The sequence below is a fragment of the Chanodichthys erythropterus genome, chromosome 22, assembly GCF_024489055.1.
Source record: "Chanodichthys erythropterus isolate Z2021 chromosome 22, ASM2448905v1, whole genome shotgun sequence".
Lineage (NCBI taxonomy): Eukaryota > Metazoa > Chordata > Actinopteri > Cypriniformes > Xenocyprididae > Chanodichthys > Chanodichthys erythropterus.
Genome location: NC_090242.1, coordinates 17,438,634 through 17,464,818, shown reverse-complemented (window position 1 = coordinate 17,464,818; position 26,185 = coordinate 17,438,634). Strand labels below are relative to the sequence as shown.

The 26,185-nt window shown below is 35.0% G+C and overlaps 1 protein-coding gene across 2 annotated transcripts in view; it reads left to right on the top strand.

Moving 5' to 3' along the window:
• The window catches only part of sfswap (splicing factor SWAP), a 114,826-nt gene that overhangs the window by 13,576 nt on the left and 75,065 nt on the right, over positions 1–26,185 (top strand). For both annotated transcript variants that reach the window (XM_067375541.1, XM_067375542.1), the window contains exons 4-10: positions 38–117; positions 3,047–3,272; positions 3,729–3,835; positions 6,637–6,787; positions 20,575–20,848; positions 20,933–21,106; positions 21,240–21,333. In XM_067375541.1, the coding sequence (XP_067231642.1) occupies positions 38–117; positions 3,047–3,272; positions 3,729–3,835; positions 6,637–6,787; positions 20,575–20,848; positions 20,933–21,106; positions 21,240–21,333 (1,106 nt within the window). The remainder of the gene's footprint in view (positions 1–37; positions 118–3,046; positions 3,273–3,728; positions 3,836–6,636; positions 6,788–20,574; positions 20,849–20,932; positions 21,107–21,239; positions 21,334–26,185) is intronic.

The following is a 26,185-nucleotide window of genomic DNA, read 5'->3' as shown; positions in this document are numbered from 1 at the left end:
GATTTTGCTTTTCTCCTCACCTTTGCCCATCTCTCAGATCAAGAGCAGCCAGAGGAAGAGAGTGAGGAGCCGTTTGTGGCGCCCCCTGGCCTCCTCATCCCTCCGGATGTAGAGCTGGTGAGCAGATTATGAAATATACCCATTTGCAATGTTTTATTGGGGATTCACCAATATTAAAATTCTGGCAGAGACTAATAATAATACAGTATTTATTTTAAATAAACAAAATTTTTTTCGCCATTTTGAATTTTGTCCAATACTTACCGTTGGAACCATCCAGTGCAGAAAAATTCTCTGGAGTCTGAATAACAATAATTATATATAAATTTAAAAAAAAGTTTAAATTTTGTATTCACGGTCTCTAAGGGGCATACAAATGCTTATGGGCGGAGCCACTTTTTCTAAAATGGCTATAACTCCAGAACGAAATGACATCTTTTCACCAAACTCGGTACATGTGTATGGGCTCAAAAATTGTGCCAACTGGATACTTGGCCTTTATTTAATAGATAAATGACTTATGGCTTATGTACTATTATGTCTAAATACATTAAAGGTGCCCTAGAATCAAAAATTGAAATTACCTTGGCATAGTTGAATAACAAGAGTTCAGTACATGGAAATGACATACAGTGAGTCTCAAACACCATTGTTTCCTCCTCCTTATATAAATCTCATTTGTTTAAAAGACTCTCAACATAACATAACACAGACTGTTAGGTAACAGTCGGGATCATTAATATGTACGTCCCCAATATTTGCATATGCCAGCTCATGTTCAAGGCATTACAAGGGCAGCCAGTATTAACATCTGGATCTGTGCACAGCTGAATCATCAGACTAGGTAAGCAAGCAAGAACAATAGCGAAAAATGGCAGATGGAGCGATAATAACTGACATAGAAAGTCATAAAACATTTAGAAAGACAAATTGTCTTTCTAAATGTTTCGTTAGCATGTTGCTAATGTACTGTTAAATGTGGTTAAAGATACCATCGTTTATTACTGTATTCACGGAGACAAGAGCCATCGTTATTTTCATTTTTAAACACTTGCAGTCTGTATAATGCATAAACAAAACTTCATTCTTTTATAAATCTCTCCAACAGTGTGTAATGTTAGCTTTAGCATACTATCAAGCTCATTCAGGGGCAGGGAGCACGCAATTTAAAGGGGCTGCAGCCTGAATCGGTGCATAGTTAATGATGCCCCAAAATAAGCAGTTAAAAAAATTAATTAAAAAAAATCTATGGGGTATTTTGAGCTGAAACTTCACAGAAACATTCAGGGGACACCATAGACTTATATTACATCTTGTAAAAACTGGTTCTAGGGCACCTTTTAAAATACAGCAATACAACACTAAAAACTAAAATCAATAATTTTTAAATGTTCTAAGTGAATTTTGGCATCACAAAGTTATAATGTGCAGCATGAAAATGGTATTTGGAGTTTTTTTTTTTTAAAGATTACATAGCATTGTTCAATTCTAAAAGTCATTTTAAATGTGATTTTAGGCATAAACCTTACATATACCAGTGTTAGTTAATTATTCATTTTTTAACATAAAAAATTGGGGAAATATTCAATAAAATATATAAAATATTAAAATGATTTATAATAATTGTTTACTTAATTATTCATAATAAAACAATAAAATTAAATATTGACGATGAAATATTGATGATAAAATAAAAGTCTCTACTATTTGCAGATAATCAATATGGAACCATATTAATTCCTACTAATTCCTATCCACCTTTACCTACATTACCTACTTTCATTAAATATGTACTTGATTTGGTTTTCTTTTGTTGGATGTCTGATAACTTAAACTGAAAGATTGTAGCTTTGCAGTCTGCAAGAGGCCATTTATGACTATGTGACAAAAGATTCTTTTGTTCTTTTCTATTCAGAAGATTCTGATTTGATTGAGAGCTATAAAGATCTTCTTTTGTAAAACCTGTGCGCACGGTGGGATGCTAACGTCAATCTGTACAAACCCGACATGGGCTTTTATCTCTGCAGGATCCCTCTTTCAGAGCCACACACAATCACTGATGATTTTTATTTTACAGTGCCCGTAGCTGAAAGCAAGTTGATCCCACCAAATTATTCTTCTCTTAAAGCTCAGGAGTCTCAGCGCCCCTCCTTTATCCTCTTAAACCAGGGATTTGACAGCACTTTCCCACCAAGGCCTTACTGGAAACATAGCAACATAAATACTTATCCATCCAGTGAGCCACTTTTTGTAACAATGTACTGTAACCTGCTCTTTCTTTGTTGGTGGGAGTGATATTTGTCTCAAGGTTGTAATATTAGTGGAAACCTTCAGTTTCTCAGGCTTGAAAAGCCCAATTAGTTTCAAGTCTGTGAGGTTCTTTGAAGGAGCCTTGTGAATTATTAATCTTCAGCTGCTCTGATTACCTTGCTTATTGTACAGTACATAGCTTGAAGCAACAAAAGAATCCGATTTTAAAGACAAATGTTGGGTTGTTTATATTCAGATTAGCAAGACATTGTTTGACTCTCTTGGTCTCTGGGGCTTTGAAAGCAATAGATTCTCTGTTTACTTGGACATTGGAGCCAAAGTGCAGCCCTTTGAAAAGTTCTCATGCAATATTCATACTTTCTTCTAATGAAGGATATGTGTCATTTTCACAGCTATGACACTATTGGAACCATTTGTCATTTAAAATATGGCATCGCCATAAATCAGTTCAGCACATGAATATGATTTTGTGTGCAGCTTGAAAGATTTGTGACTATTTTAAATCTGCTTGTGTAGCTGGAAATGAATTAATGACGTCCCTGGTTATATTCATGAAGCGCCGGCTCACACTCACATATAAATTGTTTGTGTGTGTTGATCTGCAGTAGAAAACCTTGCGCCTGAAGGCATTGATAATAAATGCTCAACAGTTTTTCCCTATACAAATTTTCGAATGAATCTTTTTTTTTTTTTTTTTTTTAAATGGCATATATTCTCTTTTTAAGCTTTTTCAGTATTTGTCCTGTTTACCCCATTTCTTTGCCATTTATTTCAGCCTGCGACCACCAAGACGCATGCTATTATTGAGCGCACCGCCAACTTCGTATGCAAGCAGGGGGCCCAATTTGAAATTGTGCTAAAGGCAAAGCAGGCTGGGAACTCTCAGTTTGATTTCCTGCGGTTCGACCACTATCTGAACCCTTACTACAAACACATTTTACGAGCTATGAAGGAGGGGAGATACACACCAGCCTCAGAGGGCAAGCAGGACCAGCAAACGGGTGTGTGTTACAGTTTATTAGGTTGTCCTTTGTTTTTTAAGCATTTGTTGAAGTCAACAAGAATTTTTGATGCCTTTTTATTTATACGCATTTTCCTTTTTTTTTTTTTTTTTTGATTAAATAATTGCAGCCTTGGTGATCATAAGACTTCATTCAGAAATATTAAACCTTACCAACATTAAAAAATATTTAGTATCTTTTTAAAAGCATTTAAAAATCTTTAGTATATATCACCATTATTCAAGTGAAATGGGCTGTGAATGCAGTTTGATATGGACTTTAATTTAATTTCTCTGGGTGCACTAATTATGTTTGCACTCATTTTGTAGTATATATCAAAAATTTAACAAGAGTTGAATTGAGTCAGTTGATTTTAAAATAATGAACAGATCTGAACACATGTGACATTTCTGAAGTCATTTAACAACCCCAAAAATTGGCCCTTTTTTTAAACAGAATCAAAGTCAGATGATTCCGATGACGATGATGATGGTGATGGAAATTATCTGCACCCGAGTTTGTTTGCATCCAAGAAGAGTTCTCGTCTGGAGGAAATAATGAAGGTATGGCTTCAAACATACCCCATGCTGCTTAGGAATATTAATACATGCTTTTGACAGTTTTCAGACTGTGATTATGTACCTTGTACCCTGTATCAAATGTTGTATCATGCCTTTTCATAACTAAAACAGCAATGACGTGCAATTTAACCCCCTGCTGTGCACACTGTGCTTTAACATGCATTTATTTGCACTCAGTTAAACCAGTTAAATAGGCATTTACCATTATTTTCTAATTAAATTGATAAGTGATGAAAGCCATACATTTCAAAATTGCTCTTAAGTTGCTCTATTTCTTGGCAGAACTGGGCCTGATATGAAAGCATCTGACATCAAAGTGTTCCCTTTTTATATATTTGTTCAAATAAGGATATCTCATCAGATGGTTATAGCTTTGATTTCTTCATCTAATATTCTGTATGTTTAATCTGAGATACTGCATCATTTTTAGAGAGTGGCACAGAGTGACATTGGAGATAAAAGCTTGTAAAATAAACTAATGTTGTCTGATTTGGTTTCCTAATAGAAGTCTTCAGCTCTCTGCTTGACTGTATAAATTGGCTTTTCAATCATGAACTTTAACTTTTGCAATACTAATCTAATTCATTTAAAGGAGCTAACTCATGGTATTACCGTCAAATACTGTCAGACTTGTCAGAAATTATTAAACTAAGTTTTCTGATGCTTAACAAAGAGTGACTGTTGAACATTCATCTCAGGTCTTATGCTTGAGATCCCTCTGTGTGTCATGTTTTTCTGTGGCTTAGTCAACCTGGGTGTTCTGGTTCTTCCAAAATGCGGGATTAATGCCACCCACGTGTTAAGTGGATTGATAACTAAATAGCAGCTCAAGTAACCAGTCATGCATTCATGGGGGCCGTTTACATTACTTTGTTTCCAACTAAAAATGGAAAACTTTTTAAGCATTTGGCTGTTCATTTACATGAGAATGGCTTTTTTGGGGGCCTGAAAGTGCAAATTTTTTTAAATCTCTGTGTAAACTACAAAAACGCAAATTTGTTTAAAAAAAAAAAAGGTGACGTCATGCATATTACGTGTTCAGTCTATAGGCACGTAGTCTCGGCCCGGATAATATGATTTTTATATGTTGGCCTTGTTACATCAGTAGTTTCAATTTGTACTGACCCTGCCAATATTTTTGAATGTTTTTTTGGGGGAATTTTTTTTATTTTTAACTGTCATTTTTATTTTATTTTTATATGCTTTATAAACATAAAAACACATATTTCTTACTATAATTATATTTATGCAATGTAGTTACATTTATTTAAATGTATGTAATGAAATTACAGTTGTATAGAAGTTGTTATAATGTTATATAATGTTATTCACTTTAAAAGTTGTAACATCTAAATTTATTAGGTTTATTATGTTTTTAATTTACAAGAAATTATACAGCTCTAATGAAATTCCAGGACAGCTATAAATTCATAAACCGACTTGCTGGAAAAATTATGGCATATGGTGGTTTGTTTATAATTTTCCCCTCATTTTAAATTATGTGTCCAAGACTATCACAAATCATTCTCACAATTTCCAAAAGATCTCATTTATGTTAGCCAGCTAAATGACTTCCTTGACATATTTAAATCATCAGAGTTTGCACCAGGAATGTTCAATCCATCACAGAATCCGAGATGTTTAGTTTTTTTTTTTTTTAAGGCATTAAAACACAAGATTAACAAACTTTTGCCTTTGTGATAAGTAGCTTTGCCTTATAGATATCATCCTTTCCTCCTTTCTCTTACATTTTATTTCGTCTGTATGTCTGGAAATGTTAAAAATGGAGACCGTTTTGTACACACAAGGTAGAACCTTTTACCCAGAGAGCTCATTCATTGAAAGCTTAAAGTATGAGTCTTTGAGGAATAATTTCTGCCATGTGATGAATATTCAAGAGCTCATACTTGTAAGATAGCACCTCTAAAGGTGAAAAGTAGTACTACAGCTTCAGCTGAATAAGCTTCTGGTGAAGGAATAGTTTAGCCAAAAATGAAAATTCTGTTGTTGTTTCTTCACCATTATGTTGTTTCTTAAAATATGTTATTCAGTGAACAACAGGCAAGAAAAATTGATTTTTTTTAAGATGTGGTGTCATAATACGGTGTAGACATTTAGAGAGTCTAGACAGAAAATGCACTTGAAGACAAAAAAGCTGTCTGCATCTAGTGAACAGCACTTAAAAAGTCACCTCCTTAGAGGACAGAAGAAATTCCAGTAAAGTGCATGTTCAGCCTGTTTTCTAAAAAGAAGTGGTCTCGCAGGGTAGGGAAAGAACCCATTCATGCAGGACGGCAACAAGCAGAAGTGATGACAGCATGCAAAAGTCTATAAAGCATGGAGTGACATCCAGTGGCAGGAAGTACTGAGGAGAGACTAGTGCAAACTTGAAATCTTTGGTTCGTAGGGACATCCCAGTATGTTAGACAACTTTTTCTTACATTGTTAGACCGGCTATACACAATTGTAGTGGTGTCTCACATGGAGGAGGAAAATAACTAAATGCAGGCAAACTGTGCAAAAAGTTTGGAAGGATCTGCCACAGAGCCAACTGAAATAACTACAAATCAGTGTGCTCAAGTGAATTGATTCTCCGAGGGGAAGCACAAAATACTGGCTAAGTTTAAAACCTGATTTATTTACTTAACTCAGTTGTATGGTTACACACAAAATAAATCGTTTCTGTTTTGTTTAAACAGCTTTACACACATTTTCTGGGTGGGATATATATACTGAGGAAAGTAGTGCACAGCCCATTGATGTTATTTTTTCATGTGTCATAGCCTCTCCAGGTCATTGACCCAGATCACCCATTGGCAGCGCTCGTTCGAAAAGCCCAACAGGAGAATAATGGTGCTGTGGCGATGGCACCCAAAGCAGAGGAAGAGCATCAGCCGGCGCCAGTAACCACACAGGTGGAATACAGCTCCGACCGTGAGTATGATACCAAATCATCCATATAGTTGAACAGCTTTTTAGAAGTTCGCAGAGTTTTGGGCTTCACGGTTAATGAAAATAAAATCAAAATCATGAATGCATATTAGGATTTTGATTTATTTGCATTAATTTTGCAGACCTGTGCTCATTATTAACATTACTATCATTATTATATTATAATAATGCAGTTTATTTATTAGCATGTATATTATGATTAATGATTTTATGAATTATGATTTTAATTAATTGTGAAGCCATGTGCATATTAATATTATTATTATTATTATTATTATTATTATTATTATTAAATATAATGCAGTTTAATAATTCCACTAACATGCATATCATGATTTTGATTTTATTTTTCTTAATTGTTAAGCCCAATGCATATTACTATTATTATTATTATTATTATTATTGTATTTTTTGTAGCAATAATAATAATAATTATTATCATTATTATATCATCATTTTATTGTTAATCTGAATTATAATGCAGTTGAATAATTCTTCTAGCATGCATATCATCATCATCATCATCATCATCCTCATTATCATCATTATCATAATTATCATAACTTCTATTATCATCATTATTATTATTAATCTTAATTATAATCATGATTTTGATTCTATTTTCCTTAATTGTTCATCCCTATGCATATTTTTATTATTATTATTATTATTATTATTATTATTATTATTATTATTAGTGGTTCAATGGATCACAAAACTCACGGTTCGGATCACATCACGGTTATGAGGTCACAGAACTATAGCCTATAGCCTAACTAATACATTATTAAAGGCAAGTGAACAGACTGTAAAAAGAACAAATACTGTACACCAATTACAAGCATAGATAAATACAACATAAAGTTACAAATAAAGTATAAGGTCTAACTGTAGTATTAATTTTCGTGTACAGAAATGTAATAATTAAATTTAAAATGGCACTGTTCACTGTATAAATTTAATAAAGATTTATCTTTGTTAAAGCTGTGTTTTGTTGTTTGATTTACATGACAGACAACAGCAGGTATTTATTGGTTGCTGTCACTTTAAGAGTAAGATCACATCCAATAGATACACATCCAAATTCTCACCTCATTCACTTAAGACATAACCGAATGTGTTTACGAGAATACATGGCGAGAGGGGTATTTTGACTGACATAATGCGTGTATGTGACCATCCAAGTGCGTTGAGGACGGGGAAGAGAAATCAATTTTTGCCTTTTCTAGCGCTGGAATGGTTTTGTATCTATTTAATTTGTGAACTAGCAAGACAAAACATGTTCAAATAATAACCTTTCACTCTATTGCATTAAACTTGCATTTGATCCGCGAATCACTTGCGTCCCAAACCGTGGGGCTCGGTCCGTACGGATCACGGATCAACAACGTTCCGTTTAATAATAATAATAATAATAATAATAATAATAATAATAATAATAATAATAATACACATTGGGCTGAACAGTTGATGAAAATAATATCATCAGCATCATCATTATCCTTATTAATATCATTATCATAATTTTTATTATCATCATTATTATTATTATTATTATTATTAATAATAATCTTAAATATAAAGCAGTTTAATAATTCCACTAGCATGCATATCTTGATTTTGATTTTATTTTCATCAGTTGTTCAGCATAATGTGTATTATTATTATTATTGTAATTCATTTTGTAGTAGTAATAATAAAAATAATCATTATTATTATCATTATTAAAGCTGCAGTCCGCGATTTTTTTTTTTTCTTCTTTGTCGTCATCTCTGTTTGAAACCTGTGATTGCAGTCATATGCGGAACAGTTATCTGTACGTGCGTTGTGCCTCGGCACGGCTCGTCAGCGCGGATGAATCTAATGCTTGCTGTCAGTCACCGCACCGGTGTGGATACTGTACTTCAGAATCACAGATTCTATGTCTTGAAAGTATAACCAATATAAGAATTTTCACTGGAAAATATCATCTGAACAAGTAAGTAACATGTCTGCCTCTTTTGTTCTGACCAACTGAGGAAAAAAGCATTAGCCTACAATAAATCACACTGCCAATGATGATTAAATCTAACGATGGCTTAGCTCGGATCAAGTCAAACCGTGCAAATTATTATTACTTGTTCTCAAATTCTCAAAGCATTGCGTGACTGTATTTAGTGTTTCTTAGCGTTACCTGTAGATTTCAATTTCTTACCCACTCCACAGTCTTTTGCTTTTTGTCTACGGGTGAATCTCCAGTTGTCCATGATTGTCATTTGGATCTTTCTGGATTACAATCCGCCATCAAAATGATAAGTTTAATTATTTCAGCTGCTGTGAGAAAAGGCTATAAATGATTCGCTACCAGCAGCATCCTCATGTGATAAAACCGACTAGCTTGGACTCCTGACGCACATACGAACTGCTGCATGCTTGAATTTCCCACGGAAATCCACCAGTTCGCTCTTATTATAAAACATTATTACAAGCTTACCGTTGTGAATCGAGACAAGATAATTAGATAGTTTTGAACGCTGGCTGGTTATGTTCTTGCTCAAAAATTGATTTTGGATAATTTTTAACCAAAAAAAGTTACAGACTGCAGCTTTAATTATTTTTCAGTATTACATGACAATAATTAACATGACTGGGTTCCAAAAAATATAAATAAATAAATATGAACAACTGAAGAGGACCCAACGAAACAATTTCAAGTTACAATATGCATGCTAAGAGTACTTTGGATCTTCTTTACTGGGTTAACAGTCGTGGAAATTTCTGTATGCATATTTTATGATGTGCTATATAAAAATATTTCTCTGCATCTTATACTGTTAGTCATTTTGGTTGCTGTACTTTAAAGAACAGATTTGTGCTTTAACACATTGTGAACAAATGGACTTGACATTTGTGGTGTGCTTAGACATAAAATGCACCATAAAGCTTGACACAAACTGGAACTGCAGCATGATAGAGTTCTGTTTGTCTTTTTTTGATGTGGTCAGTTGTTCTTGGCATGTCTCATGCTGATGAACAAAGACAAATGTCCTCTTTAGAAGAGCCTTTAATGGAAGTGGGTGAGGACTACAATGCCAGCTCTTCAAAGACTGTGGCAAATCATTAACATCTCGAATTATTCTTAGAATGTTTGATTTTCAGGGCATCCTTGAGTGAACATGGCAATGAAGCTGACCCTTCAGTGCGAGCAAAGTTCATTAAATTAAGTACTAAAGCGGGCAGACTGCCCTCCTTATCTATAAGTCAGTTCTAATTCAACAACTTTACAACTTTAAAGGCAGTTTTTCTTTCAACACTTGAATTGATTCTCACTACATCCTCAGATTTTTGCAGCTGTTGAGCACCATAACCAATCACAGACATGTCCGTTGTGCGCGTGAATTTAATGGCGAATCAAAGGCGTTCAAATTAGCCTATAAGTCTGTCAGTAATAACATCTGCTCCTAATGAGTTTCAAGCAGTCTGATCCACAGATGCGTGCTTTCTGTTCGTGGTGCCAAAATGAGTGCGTCTGATGTTTGAAAAGCAGCTTTAGAAGCAAAGCAAAAAGTAAATGGTGGTAATTTGGAATAATATTGGATTTGCTTGATATTGCAGCACTTGCTTGAAGTTTAGTGCCTGATACGTGGCAAACGAGCAACATGACAAAACTATAACTTCCTATTGTAATAATCAACTATGCATAGACACAAATAAGAGATTTGTGCGTTGTGGATAGGTTTGCTAATTATAATGGGAAAGGAGCATTTTTGTTGCATCTGCTTTTGTGTCAGTCTATTAAAAACTAAATAACTGTTTTGTTTTTGCTGCTGCCAAGAGGACAGATGTGAAGTTGAATTCTTGATTTACTGATAAAACGTTAATGAATTAATTTAACAACACCTTTCTCAACTTGTGAATGTGCCCCTCACTAAATAAGTGTTATGTTATTTTTAGGGCTGCAACGATTAATCGTGATTAATACGCGTTTACAAAATAAAAGTCTTTGTTTACGTAATATATATGTGTGTGTTCTGTGTATAATAATTATGTATATATAAATACACACACATTCATGTATATATTTAAGAAAAATGTTATATTTATATATAAAATATTTATGTTTATATGTAATATAAAATATATATAAATATATATTTATAATACATGCATATATTTCTAAACTTTATACCTGTGTGTGTGTGTATTTATATATACATAATTATTATACACAGAACACACACATATATATTACGTAAACACAGACTTTTATTTTGCAAACGATTAATCGCGATTAATCGTTGCAGCCCTAGTTATTTTAGAATTATTCATAGTTTATTTTTATTTATAGTATTATTTTAGTACTACGTATCGTATACATATACTACCGCTCAAAAGTTTGGGATCGGTGAGATTTTCAATGTTTTCAAAAGAAGTTTCGTCTGCTCACCAAGGCGTAATTTATTTAATTAAAAATACAGTAAAAACAGTAATATTGTGAAAAATGATTACAATTTAAAATAACTGCTTTCTATTTGAATATATTTTACAAAGTAATTTATTCTCGTGTTGGCAAAGCTGAATTTTTCAGCATCATTTCTCCAGCCTTCAGTCTTCAGTGTATATATTTTAGTACTACATATCGTAGTGTTTATTAATATTTTAAATTAGCTTTTATTTTTAGGTTTTCATTTTCAGGTTTTAATTTTAGATTTAGTAATTTTATGTTCTTTTGTCATTTTTATTAATTATTCATATTAATTATTATTATGAATATTACAAGTGTTATTCATATTTTGAATTTGCTTTTATTTTTAGATTTTTAAATTAAGTTTAGTGATTTTGTTGTGCTCTTGTCATTTTTATCAGCTTTTTTTAATTTTTCTATTATTTTTTTTAGTAATTTTAGGACCTAAACTTATTTTATTAGTCATTATTTCTTTCATTATTTTAAATTTAAGTTAAGTTTTTCATCTAATGAAGTTTTAGTTGGTTTTAGTTTTAATTAACAGTAGAAACACTGAATCAGGCATAATTTTGCTTACAATAGCTTGTGTAATGCGGTTTCATTTGGTAGAATACAGCTGCTGCTTGTTTTCATAATTTGGCTGGGCAACTAAATATAGTTAGTAGGACAATTATGATCAAAATCATAATTACTGATTTATTGATTTCCCTACACTACATACTCAGAGCTTTATCCTCTCACCTGGTCATACTAAAAAACAAAACAAAAAAAAATAGTTTTTTTTTCCCTTTGGAACTGCCGAGACAAATTATGATGGCAAGCACCAGTAGATTTATTTTGACCAAAGAGAATAACAGAAGGTTTTTGTCCTCCAGAGTTCCATGGCGTTTAATCTTCCATTTGCCGTTAGCTGGTTCTCTTGCTTTAACTCGCAAGGTTTTAAGGTACTGTAGGGAACGAGCAATTCGCCTTTTATTGGAAATAGAGAATTTAGCGCTCAGCTGGTGAAACACTCAAGCTGGGACTGCTGATTTGTCTCAATTAGCTTGACTGAAAGAGCACTACTGGTTTATTGGGGGAAGTGCCACAGGATTACAGTGCCCGAAGGTGCTTCTGTGGGCTAGTTTCTCAAAAGAAAAGCTACTTTGACTGCAAATGTGTATTTTCTAGGATTAACAGCATTACAAAGAGGTTCTGTGGGCTTAACCACAGTCATCCTATAATCTTTGCCCAAATATGAGGGTTATTTTTCCAAGGCTCTGGCCTGTATCAGAGGTTTGCTGTGTATTTGTCTTTGGGGGATGCTTGGCAGTAAATTTGAAGTTTAAACATTGTTCCCTCCATGCCCAAATCAAGTTTGAATTAGTTCCTCTGCCTGATATATTTTAAACCGGTTGCTATCAAATTCCAACCATGTGGTACAACAAAAGCAGAAAACGTTTTAGAAAACAGATTCCTTTGGTTAACGTGTTGTGGGATGTCATGAGGCTCATGGAAGTGTGCACTCAGCGGGATTGAGAGACGTACACGGCCGGGTGACCTCAAGCCTTCTTGGAAATCCTTGTTTACGGCCAGCGGCCATAGCTTAGGCAGACTCCAGATTTATTACGTTACGCGTGCCGTTCTGCTCATTTGTCCCAGAATGCTCTGCTCATTGCCCGTGAGTCATTCTGGCATCACACCACACACCATTCCAGCTTCGCCCTCCCCTTTACTTCAGCAAGACTTCACTCTTCTGCTGAAAATAGCAGGCCATTCTGTCTGTTTCACACCAATAGAACAATTACACTCTCATTTCACCAGGGTTCAGTAGACCTTGGTGATCCACATCCATTTAGCTTGCATGATTAATGCAGTTTATTAAGTATGTTGACAGTGGGGAGGTGTGACCTTTGAACTGCTCAGTTACTGGACTAAGCTGCTGCCAAAACTGCAATCCCAGCAGAATAAGATGTCTGTTTTTATATAATGAGTCATGATGTGTTGTAAAATGAGTCTTTTTAGTGTTCAGAGTACTTTTCTTTGTGGTTTTACAGTGATAACCATTGTCGTTAGGACTTCATAAATAGGTTAATATAGTCTTGGTATAGAACACCATACTAAACTACTCTGATAGTATTACATGTACTGCAAAGGAATTGTTTTACCTGAGTTGTGATCTTAGAGTCGAATGATTCTTCTGAGTCAGTTCTTTTAAATGAATTAAACCACTCAGAAATGAGTCATAGATGAACTCACTGGTCTAAAACGGATTACTCTCTCATTGAATCAGTTTAAATGGTTTTTGAATGAAGTCATACTGTTTATATGCAGTACTGTTCAAAATCTTTGGAGTCTGTAAGATTTTTTTTTAAAGGTGATTTAAAAAAAAAAAATAAAATACAGTAAAAACAGAACAGTAATTTTGTTTCCTAGATAAATATATTTAAAATGTCATGTAAATATAAATTTATTCCTGTGATGGCAAAGCTGAATTTTCAGCATCATTACTCCAGTCTTCAGTTTCACATGATCCTTCAGACACCTTTCTAATATGCTTATTGATTTGGTGCTCAAGAAACATTTCGTATTATTATAAATGTTGAAAACATACAATAGCATTAAAATAAATCAGGCTACCAATGGTGATTAAATCTTACAATCGCTTATGATTAGACGTGACATAATAATGTAAAGACGAACAGCGGCATGCTCGAATTTCCTGCGGGAACCGGTACCACTCGAATTAGAAAACATCATTGCAAGTTTACCGTTGTGAATCGGGTTAAGGTAAGGACATAGCTTTGAACACTGGCTGGTTATGTACTTGCTCAAAAATTGATTTTGGATCATTTTTAACCAAAAAGAGTTACGGGCTGCAGCTTTAAAATCAAGAGTCAGAATCTGTTCATTCTTTGCAAATCCCATCTCATCCCATTAGGACTTGTCCGTTAACCTCTGTATTACACTTCATGCTCAGTTCAAGTCTTTGGATTATTCCGTGTTACAGCCTCTCTTAGCCAGCTGGGGTGAGATTCAGAAAAGAATTCATTGAAGAGAACTCACTCACAGACTTATTTGCCAGAGTAAGCATAAATTTGTTTGCGTTTGAGACGTGTTCCCTCAGGCATTGAGGATTATCTGTTGATTCTTCAGGCTAATCTTTCTCAAATGGCGCTAGAGTCAAATCCAGCAGCAAATGCTCGACTCTGGATCTTCCACCGCTCTCTAACAATTTATTTCTACAGGGAGACGTCATAAACGATTAGATCCCATCATTGAAAATGAAGCCTGCTGAGCTCGAGATGGACCTATTAGTTATGAGATGTGTGAATTCTGCTGTGGTTTTTATGTGGCAGTGATGTCATACAGTAATATGGTTATGATGTACTCTGATGGAAATAGGCCTGTCAAAATGATTACATAATCATCTGTTTTGATTATATGACTTAATGCAGATATTTGATCAAACTGTGACTTCCAGTTACAAACACATTGCATTAAAAATGATTTTTATTTTAAAAATGTAACTGTTTTATATAAGGAAATAAGGAAATATTATTGTAATATATAAAAATTATTTGAATAATTTGAATGTGTGTCTGCCAAAATTATTCAATATATTACTATATATTTGATATATTACTGCTGTCAAAACGTGTAAAACAGAAAAATAATCACATAAAAAAAAAATTATATACAGTGGCATGAAAAAGTATGTGAACCCCTTGCAGAATCTGTGAAAATGAGAATTATTTTAATAAAATAAGAGGGATAATAAAAAATGCTTGTTATTTTTGTTTAGTACTGTCCTCAGTAAGATAGTTTACATAAAAGATGTTTGCATTTAGTTCACAAGACAAAACAATAGCTGAATTTATTAAAATAACCCCATTCATAAGTATTTGAACCATTGATTCTCAACACTGTGTGTGGTTACCTGATGATCCACGACTGTTTTTATGTTTTGTGATGGTGGTTCATGAGTCTCTTGTTTGTCCTGAGCAGTTAAACTGAGCTCTGTTCTTCAGAAAATCCTCCAGCTCCTGCAGATTCATCAGTTTTCAAGCATTTTTGCATATTTGAACCCTTTCCAGCAGTGACTGTAGTATTTTGAGATCTGTGTTTTCATACTGAGGACAACTGAGGGACTCAAACACAACTATTAAAAAAGGTTCAAACATTCACTGATGCTCCAGAAGGAAACACGATGCATTAGAGTCGGGGTGTGAAAACTTTTGAACAGGGTGAGGATGTCACAATTTTTCTTATTTTGTTTAAATATCATTGTTTTTCATTTAGTACTGCCCTTCGGAACCAACAGAAGATACTTGCATGTTTCCCGGCAGAAAAATTAAGTACAATTTACCTTGATATTTGAATTCAAAAGTTTTCACCCCTCGGCTCTCAATGCATCGTGTTTCCTTCTGGAGCATCAGTGAATCTTTGAACCTTTTTTAATAGTTGTGTTTGAGTCCCTCAGTTGTCCTCAGTATGAAAACACAGATCTCAAAATCATACAGCCACTGCTGGAAAGGGTTCAAATATGCAAAAATGCTTGAAAACTGATGAATCTGCAGGACCTGGAGGATTTTTCTGAAGAACAGAGCTCAGTTTAACTGCTGAGGACAAACAAAAGACTCATGAACAACCATCACAAAACATAAAAACAGTCGTGGATCATCAGGTAACCACACACAGTATTGAGAAACAATGGTTCACATACTTTTGAATGGGGTTATTTTAATAAATTCAGCTATTTTTTTTTGTCTTGTGAACTAAATGCAAACATCTTTTATGTAAAAAATCTTACTCAGGACAGTATTAAACAAAAAATAACATGCATTTTTTATTATCCCTCTTATTAAAATAATTCTCATTTTCACAGATTCTGCAAGGAGTTCACATACTTTTTCATGCCACTGTATATATAGGCTGCTAAAATTCATGCTGTAATGCATGCAATTTTTTTTTTCAGTTATATTTACATTAGCTTTACATTTTATTTACATTTTCTGTTCTGATTAATATTTTTTTTTTACCGTACTGTGGGATTATTTTGCAATAATGAGTGCTGACTGCATCATCCCACTTAGGGCTGTGCAATTAATCGTATTTTCAAATTCCAATTTCGATTTTGGCTTTCAACAACTATGAAAACAAGATAATCAAGGTAAAACTGTTATTGTATTATTATTGTACCGCTGCTGCGTTCCGCTTTTATTCCTCCCTAACCCAAACTTAACATCCAAATTAGCCGAATAACAGAGAGGGGTGTAAAACGCTGTCTATCATTGCTAAACTGCGGGACGTGCTTGATATTAAATGCAAACAGTGAAGCGCATTAAGCTGCGAAAGAGATGCTGTTTCCTAGGCGGCCACCTGTGTGTGCGCTCTGAGATGTGGCGGAACGCGCATAAGCAAAGTATACTATGGGCTTTAGATACGCGCCTAAACAGTCAAATAGCCTACACACAAATACATCGAAATGCCATTTTGGTAAGAATCCTCGTAAACGCAGTCGATTGTATCTTAAGTGAACACTGAGAAAATACTGTGTGTATTGCTGCCTTCACATGCTATCGGAAATTTGATGATTACCACTTCTGAAGTCGTGATTACGAGCTCATTGCATTCATGTTTCGAAATGAAAGGGTGTTTATGTGCAATTTTTACAGAGGAAACTCGTATTTACCATAATTCCGAGAGCACATGAAGGCAGCATAACAGTAGGCTTATATTGTGTCCGTGCAGCTCTTAAAGGGACAGCAGCCAACATTAATGATTGCTAAAGTCATTGTTAATCTAACAAGAAAAGACAAAGATAAAATCATTCACTGCTCTTCAATGAATAACTTTTTTTAGTTTTAAATAAAAATTAATCTTTTTAATGTATAATGCATTTATTACATTTGATTACTTTATTAAATTTCTGTTTGGTAATACACTGTGTTCCAAATTATAATGCAAGTGACATATCAGTAAGATTTCAATAGAATGAACATTCAGATTTTAGTTTTTCTAAAGAAATGTTTGTTTATTTATCAATGTCTTTTTAGATAACTGGGATCAATCTCAGACAAAATAATTTGCCAGGTCTGTGGAAACCCTACTTAGAAACCTCCACATTATTAAGCAAGTCACAGTTCTCATGCAATATGGGGAAGAAGAAAGATCTTTATGAGGCTGAAAAGCATGAAATGGTGCAATGTTTTGCAAAAGGCATGAAAACAACTAATATGTGAAACTGAATGGAGATTATCAAATTATCATAAGATTTGTGAGTGATTTAGAGCACAGCAGAACCCGGTCAGATAAAGGCTTATTGAGGAAAGTTCCTGTCAAAAAAATTAATTGTATTAAAAGGGCAGCTATAAAAAAGCCAGTGTTGAGCAGCAAACAGGTATTTGAAGCTGGTGGTGTCTCTGGAGTCTTGAGAAGCTCTTCATGCAGGCTGGCAGTTGTGCGTAAAGATACATTTTAGCCACTCCAAACCAAAGCTCACAAAGAGAAACAATTACAGTGAGTGTAGAAATACATTTTCAAACAGTTTTATTGCTGTGGTGATTTTTTTTTTTGTAGCATGGGATAGTACATAGTGCATTGTACAATAGTGCATTGTATTTCAGAAGGCACTATCCTCCTTTTTATATCATAACAGAAAATGGCCAATTATGAACTCCACATATCTTGCAAAAGTCATTTTAATACCCTCAGAGACCCTAAAGGGACCTTCCATCTCACTTATATTCCAGCCCAAATCATCACCCGCCAGCTCCCTGCGGACGCCTTGTTGGGACGTGGTGGCCATTCACCAATACAGAAATTCATCCATCTAGATCATCCATTGTAGTACACCATCACAATATTAGTTGTTTTCATGCCTTTTGGACATTGCACCATTTCATGCTTTTCAGCTTCAGAAAGATCTTTCTTCCTCCCCATATTGCATGAGAACTGTGACTTGCTTAATAATGTGGAACAACCTCTAAGTAGGGTCTCCAGAGACCTGGCAAATTATTTTGTCTGAGATTGATACCAGTTTCTAAAAAGACATTGATAAATAAATAAACATACATTTTCTTAGATAAACTAAAATCTGAATGTTTATTCTACTGAAATCTTACTGATATGTCAGTTGCATAATAATTTGGAACGCGGTGTACGTATCTGAATACCACTGTTAGTACATCTTCCTGAAAAAGCTAAAGCACTGTTCATTTCATTTACATTTTTGTTCTGTTGTATTTGTTGGCTTTGTTTGTAATTAGTCTCTTTGTTCTTATTTTATTGTTGACTGTTTTATTGTCTTCTGTAGCTGTTTTGAGGACTTTTTACTTGCACTAATTAACCTGGCATTAGTTTTTGCTGAAGTATTGATAAAATTTCACTGACATTTAAAATTGCTTGTATGATGAAATAAGACTGTGATCATACCACACACCAATAATCATGTTAAATAATGGTGATTTCAATATTGACCAAAATAATCATGATTATGATTTTTGCGATAATTGAGCAGCCCTAATCCCACTTACTAAAGTCTAGCATATAAATAAATGGAGATGAAATATTGTTTCATAATATTGTTTCGTAATATTAATCTTAAAGTTGTTTCATTCAAAATTTCATAATCGTGAGTCACAGCCCAAGTTCTGCCACATCTCGAATAAAATTTTGGAGATACACTTGCTACACACATCCCTTGCTCTCTCCTTTCTCTTCTCTTCCCCAAGAATCTCTTTGCTGCTCTCTCTTTTCTTTCCCTTGGTCTTTCTGCTCATTTTTGTTTGGGTCTAGCCATTTTGTGCTCAGTTTCTCTCTCTTTTTCTCCCCACACTCCCGTGCACGTTCACACATTCACAGTCAGTCATGAAGTAAATGTAGTTGTGTCCAGATTCCCAGCGCCCCTCTCCCCTTCCTCTTTCAACTCTCTTTGATGTGTGGCTGCAGTCAGACAGAATGCTAAACTCACCCAATTGAGCAGGACTCTTGGTCTCCTCTAGGTCCTTAACAGCCCTGACTTCAAGAGTACCCAGGAGATGGCGTTGCTTTAATTCCTCTAGCTTTAAAATGTCTTTATTTTTTCTTTTGTAGTGTTTCATCATTGTCAGTGCTGCAGGTTCATGTCTTTACCTTTGTGAAGTCTACACCTCTGTGCTCACTTAAAGGAATAATTCACTTGAAAATGTAAATTTTGTCATTTACTTACCCTCATGTTGTTCTAAACCTGTATGAGGGTGAGTAAATGATGACAATTTTTATTCTTTGGTTAACTAATCCTTTAAGCCTCTAAAAAATTTGCACATAGCAGATATTTTCTGTATTTGCAAAATAGCACAGTTTCAGTTGTGTTGATGTGAACAGAGCTTGAACTCGTGGCTCTGTTTGCATTGGGTTTTTATTAAACTGCTTTGTTTAATGGTTCTTTTTTGCCACCGTAACTGTTGACTGAAAGAAAAGGAGCAGCGCTTGACTTTAATTAGGATTTATTAAGTGTTTTTCAAGAACTGTATGTCTTTACATACTTGCCATCTCAACATGAGGACAGTTTGATCCTAATTATTTGTGGTAGAGCAGAACAAACGAATGTATTTTCTCTTCTGTTCGCTTTTTATCTTCTACTTGAAAAGAAAATTTAATTATGCGGACAGTGATCCAAACGTAGATTATTTTAATTCTTAATTTGCGTCAGCAGTTCTCTCAGTGTACTTTCCTGGCAGTATAACCAAAGCAGAAATACTAATAATGACTAATGTTTAATGCAGGGCTCGACAATTATCACCAAAATGAAGCTCCGTCTTTACGTTAAAATTGGGGCAGAGAAAATGAGGCAGAGATATTATAATTAAATATAAAAATTTTGGAACTACTGTGAGCTACTGTTCAAAGTTTTGGGGTCAGTGAATCCCTTTTTTTTCAGCAAGGATGCAATAAATAGTTCAAAAGAGACATTAGACATAATTTCTATTTCAAATAAATGATTTTTGAACTCAAAAACACTGGAAAAAATTTATAATTTTGTGAAATATTATGAAAAAATATTGTGCTTTCTACAAAAATAATAGCACAGCTGTTGATAATAATAAGAAATGTTTCTCAAACACCAAATCAGTGTAGTGTTTTTTGACCACTTTTTCTGAAGGATCATGTGACACCGAAGACTAGAGTAATGACTGCTGAAAATTCTGCTTTGTCATTACAGGAATTAATTACATTTTTAAACATTAAATTAGAAAACGCTTATTTTACGTGCATCATATTAAGGAATTCTGTGTGGTGTTTGTTTGTATGTGTGTTTGTGCGTGCGTGTGTGTGTATGTATTTCACACAGCAAATGTTGCAGCAATGTACTATGGCTACTGTATGTTGCCTGATGGTACATATTGCATTGCCCCGCCGCCACCTGGGATTGACGCCAGCGCCTATTACACCTCGCTGCCTGCTGCCATGATGTCAGCACCTCCTGCATCTGGTCCTCCTCCTCCCCCTGGCACCACACCTTTGTTGGATCCTACAGCTGCAATCCCATCAGCCCCTGTCGCAGGTCCAGTCACGGTGTCAGCTCCTGCGTCTGCTCCGCTCTCCCATTCTGCTCCTGCTGCCCCTCCAACTTCCAGGTGTGCATCTGACTTTGCTTTCTGTATAGATTGAAGTATTTAAAAAATTCTATATGCGTCTTTATTTTTCTTTTCATCCATCAGTTCTCGGCCTCCTCAAACCACCGTCGCCTCGGCGGTGGCGGCCCCTGCCGCCCCTGTCGCAGCCATCATCCCTCCGCCTCCCGACATCCAGCCTGTCATTGACAAACTAGCTGAATATGTGGCCAGAAACGGAGTGAAATTCGAGACCAGCGTGCGTGCCAAGAATGACCCGCGGTAAGCAATTACGCTCCTGTTCGTTACAGTCATCCTTCAGATGCGGCGGTCTCACTGCTCCTATTAGATCACTGTAATATGTAATAACTATAAACCACTCTCTCTGTGTGTGTGTGTCTTCTACACCCTAAAGGTTTGACTTCCTGCAGTCCTGGCACCAGTACAACTCCTATTATGAGTTTAAAAAGCACTACTTCATGCAGAAAGAAGGCCTGAGTGTGCAGGAGGTAGTTTCATCTCTTTCTTTTTAATTTCTCCTTCCTTTTCTCTCTTGCATGCTTTTATCTCTTTTAAATTCATTACTAATTGCAATTGAATATATTCGTTTAGCTGATGCTGTTATCTAAGGTGACTTAAAGTACATTTATTACATGAACAGCCATTTGTTCTGTGTGAACCGCCTCTAAATGTGAACAGAGCCTTGTCTTTTCGATACTGATAAACTGTTTTGCATGTTTATACAATGCTAATAGCACAGTATGGCATATTTAGCTTCTCATTAGCTACTCATTTGGTTTCAGAATTTGATGTTTACCAACATAAATAATCATGTTTCAAAACCTTCAGGGTTTTTAATACTTTGTTGCTCTTCTCCAAGGCCATTTCTGCAGATTCTGCATTGCTTATTCACCCCTGTATATTTCTGTTAATTAATTTAGCATATTTTGAGAGAGAGCCTTGATTTGACATTGCTACATGTCTGACATCAGTTGAAATATTCAAAAACATTAGTATGCAAAAATGCAGTATATGGATTTTGAGAAAAATGTAGTGTTTTATCAACCGTTCAAGACGCTGACTTCCGTGACTGATAGTTTTTCTGTGTACCGGTAGGATAAAACAATTGTAATATAGATGCAAAACCCAAAAGATCATTTTTCAAGAAAAACCTCAGCTTAATGCAGACAAATTATAAGTCAGTGCAGTAGGTAGATCTTATGGTCCTCTTTAGTAATGTTAAAACAGTGATACAATAATTCAATTCAGTGTAATGGTAATACAATAAGGCCATTCAGGACAGTGTAAAGGGTGTAATATAGGGCCAATTAGTAAACAGTAGAGATTTTCATGCAGTCAATACAGAAGCAGTTTACTTTGATCCTTGCTTTAGTTAAACAATGGTGTACCGTGGAAGGAGATTTAGCGGTTGTTTTTCAGAGCAGATATATTAAAGGTTGCTAATCATTTGTTAAAGAAAATCATTTAGCTGAACCTGTTTAATTTGACTTGATTTTCTATAAATTTCATAGTCAGTTATCATTAAAGTGCCCCTGTTATGCTACTTTAAAGGTTCCTAATTTTGTTTTGGATTCTCCTACAAGAGATTTACATGCATTCAAGGTCAAAAACACTTTAATTCTCTCATAATATACATCGTAATATTGCAACAACTCAAAGAGTCTGAAAACGGTTTGTTCGAAGATTCAGTCACTCTAAACCACTCCTTACTGTGAGCCTACTCTGTCCTGATTGGTCAGATGGCCCAGTCTGTTGATTGGCCTACCACTTACAGTGCGTGTTGGAAACAAAATGCCTATTACTAGGTTATGACGAGATCTCGCAATATTAAAATGTGACGAGATTTCTCGTCGAGGTGAAAAGCTGTCTCGTGATACTGCCAATAGCTGTGAGGATGAAATTATGTTCGAATATGCCTATATATTCTGACAAATGTCTTGTATTGTAGAATGCGCGCACAGCACCTCCGCTCCTAGTACTCACAGAGTACACATTATTGCGAAATTGAAAGCGTTTCTTATTCTTGTTACGAGAATAGACATGACTTTCTTTTCCTCACTGGAATTCCTCCACAACTTGTAATATTTTAAAAACAATATTCTGAGGCAATAAGTGCTACATTAAGGCAATGCACATGTCATGTGTACTTAGCCTGTCAGTCAACATTAGAGTACCACCCTCGGGCTGAATAACACAACCTCTGCCAAAAGTGTTCTGCTTGTGTTTAGTGATTAGAATGTAAAGCTTGCTAAAATGTTGGTTACACTTTATTTTACAGTGCCACAGTTACATTGTAATTACTCAAATAACTACTGAGTACTATTAATTAACTACACGTACTTACTATAGAGTTATGGTTAGGGTTAGGGTTTAGGGTTAGTTTCTTGTATTTATGCATTATTTCATTACATGTAGTAACGTGTAACTATGGCACTGTAAAATAAAGTGTTACCCTTTATCATAAACTAGCGGTAAGACTCAGAGTCTACCCTACCTAAATTTACAGTCAGGAGCCACTACTGCTTGAATTGCTGATGACTCGTTTCCACAGTTCTGAATCAATGTTTTTTTTTGTTTTTTTTTTGTTTGTTTTTTTGTCATGCCCATGATCTTTTAAAACTTTGCAGACATTTTACTTAACAAACAGCTGTATTACACACTGCATTCAAGGTAATATTCAAAAATGCATAATGGGGCACTTTAAATGTAATAATTAGTTGTCCATTTTTAACTGTAATTTAAACAAAAAAATATTTAAGAATTTATAAGTACTTTCCAAATATTGCATAACATTTTCAGGGTGTTTTAGTATGAACATTTAATTTAATACTTTTTTTTGCTGTTCATAATTGTTTAAATCTAATAACTTAATTTTAATCAGTTAAACATTAAATTAATCATTCATTATTCATTAAAGCTGAGGTGTGTAATTATTTCACTATTAAAATAGTTTATCCTATCCATGAATGTTTAATTTGACTGAATTTTCAAACATTTTCATAGTTGATTATCATTAAATTGAAAGGTTAGTTGTTAATTTTTAAATAGAATTTAAATAACAATACTTAAGAATTTATTAGCATTTCCCTCATAATTCGTAACTTATGTTTAATTGTTTATCCAATAAAACTTGAAGCTTAATCAATTAAATTATTAACCTTGAATATTTTCGTTTATTTTTTTACTATTTGCTGTCATGTGTATTCTGCCTCGGTGTGTTTGATGCTGTAAATCCATTATGCCAAGGCTACTTGTTGTTTTCCCTGTCATTACTGATAATTAACTCGCTGGTCATTCTTAATGCATTGAGAGGCAAGACAGACTTAACTGTGCAGCTGCACATTATTAAATATAAGCAACGTTCCAGTGAATTGAATTAGAATAAGAGGGTTTTTATGGATACATCTGCCTGTAAGTGCTCAGAGTGGCCTCTCTGTAATTCTCCCACGCATGGCACTGGCTAATACAAATTTTGAAAGCAAGTGATAGACTCGCATAATGTTTATTATAGAAAGGAGGCGGGATTCTTCATGTTATTGAATGGAACGCTGCAAGCTTTAAGGGATTGTTGACCTCTGGTCTGAATCTTATGCTAATGCTCACATTCTCTGCTTTAAATTGCTATTGCATTTGTGCTGTTTAACGTTGAAGTGATCTAAATTCCCATTATATCTCCTAAATAATAATAGTCTGTTTTTTTAGTTTTAGTAATAGGGATTTATATTTTGTTCAGAAGCACTTGTGCTCTTTAGCTCAGACAGTAGAACATGACTGAGGTTTTGATTCCCAAGGAAAGCATGGAACTAATGAAATGTGAACCTTGAATGCAATGTTAGTTGCTTTAGATAAAACTGTCTGCCAAATGCATAAATGTAAATGTAAGGAGCACAATCAAATGTTTTTAAAGACCATAATGTGTAATGTGATGTTTGCCCAAGGGGACAACATTTCTGGCAAAAGGAAAACATTAAAGGCTGATTTATACTTGTGCGTCGGATCTACGCCGGAGCCTCTGCGCCGTAGGCTATGCGTCTTGTTTTCATTTATACTTCTACATTGTTGTCCGCGTCGACGTGCATGCAGACCACTAGGAGGCAGTGTCCGTGGTCATGTTTAGTATCAAAACAAAAGCCGAAGAAGAAGCAGCTCGTCATGTACGTTGTCAGAGAAGCTTACAAACAGAAACGGCAGAGAAGCGGCAAATAAGTAATGACTTTTGTTGCAGTTTGACTTCATGTGTCCTCTGAAACAGTGTTTTTTTCATTCATATGGAAGTTGAAAGTGCTCGCTCTTCTCCGAGTGCTCCGCGCCAGTTTTTTGACACGAGGGAGTGGTTCTAGCAGGCCAATCACAGCACTTGCGGTCTGAGTAGAATTGACGCGTTGTTACATTTTTGAAGAGGTGCACGTCAGGCTACATCGTAGGCTACGCGTGCTACGCACAGCCTATGCCGTTACTACAGCATACACTCGACACAGAAGTATAAATCAGCCTTAAGGCCCCATTTACACTAGTGCATTTAGAAGCATTGCGTTGCTTCTATTATGAACGCACCTACATTCAGTTCAGTCTCCATGTTATTGTTTACATGGTCGTCTAGGATACGCAGACCGAACGTTTACACTGAAACGTAACCCTGGCGTTTTCAAACTAAAACGGGATCTGCAGCGTTTTGGAGGTTCAAAAACTCCGGTGTAGTGTAAACGACAGGCGTAACAATAGCAAAACTTAGGCATTTTAAAACGAAAATGCACTAGTGTAAATGGGGCCTAAAAGTGCAGTAAGTGAATTCTGATCGAACCAAGCACCGTAACACACTTGCAGCCAATCAGCAGTAGGGGACGTATCCCCTCATGATGGGGGTGGAGAGAGAGTGAGCAGGAGGGAGATTTGAATAAAGACTGTAGAAAGGGAGATGGCTGAGAGACATTACAAAAGAGAAAAGTTCAGTGGAATATCACTAGAAAAGTAGGGTTATGATCAGACGAAAGCTTTAGGACCCACATTTATATTAGAAAAGCTTTCCAGCACAGGAGAGAGCTACACAGGAAGGCCTGAAAACGGGAGCCGAGGTTGCGTTGTTTCTGCTCCATATGTGAGTAACATTGGTTTTGCTATGTTTCACAGGACCAAAATATGCTGTTGTTGTAATGTTAGCTACAATTACAGTACAGTTTGTTTGGAGCTGGTGCGCTGGTGTCCGACTAACAACAAACTGTTGCTTTTATATACTCTTGTGGTACTGTATGTACGGTATGTTCATTTTTAGTTTTTCTTTGTCGTTCATCATCTTTGCTTTAGTTTTTGAGGAGCATTATTTTGCTTTGCTTTAGCTATGAT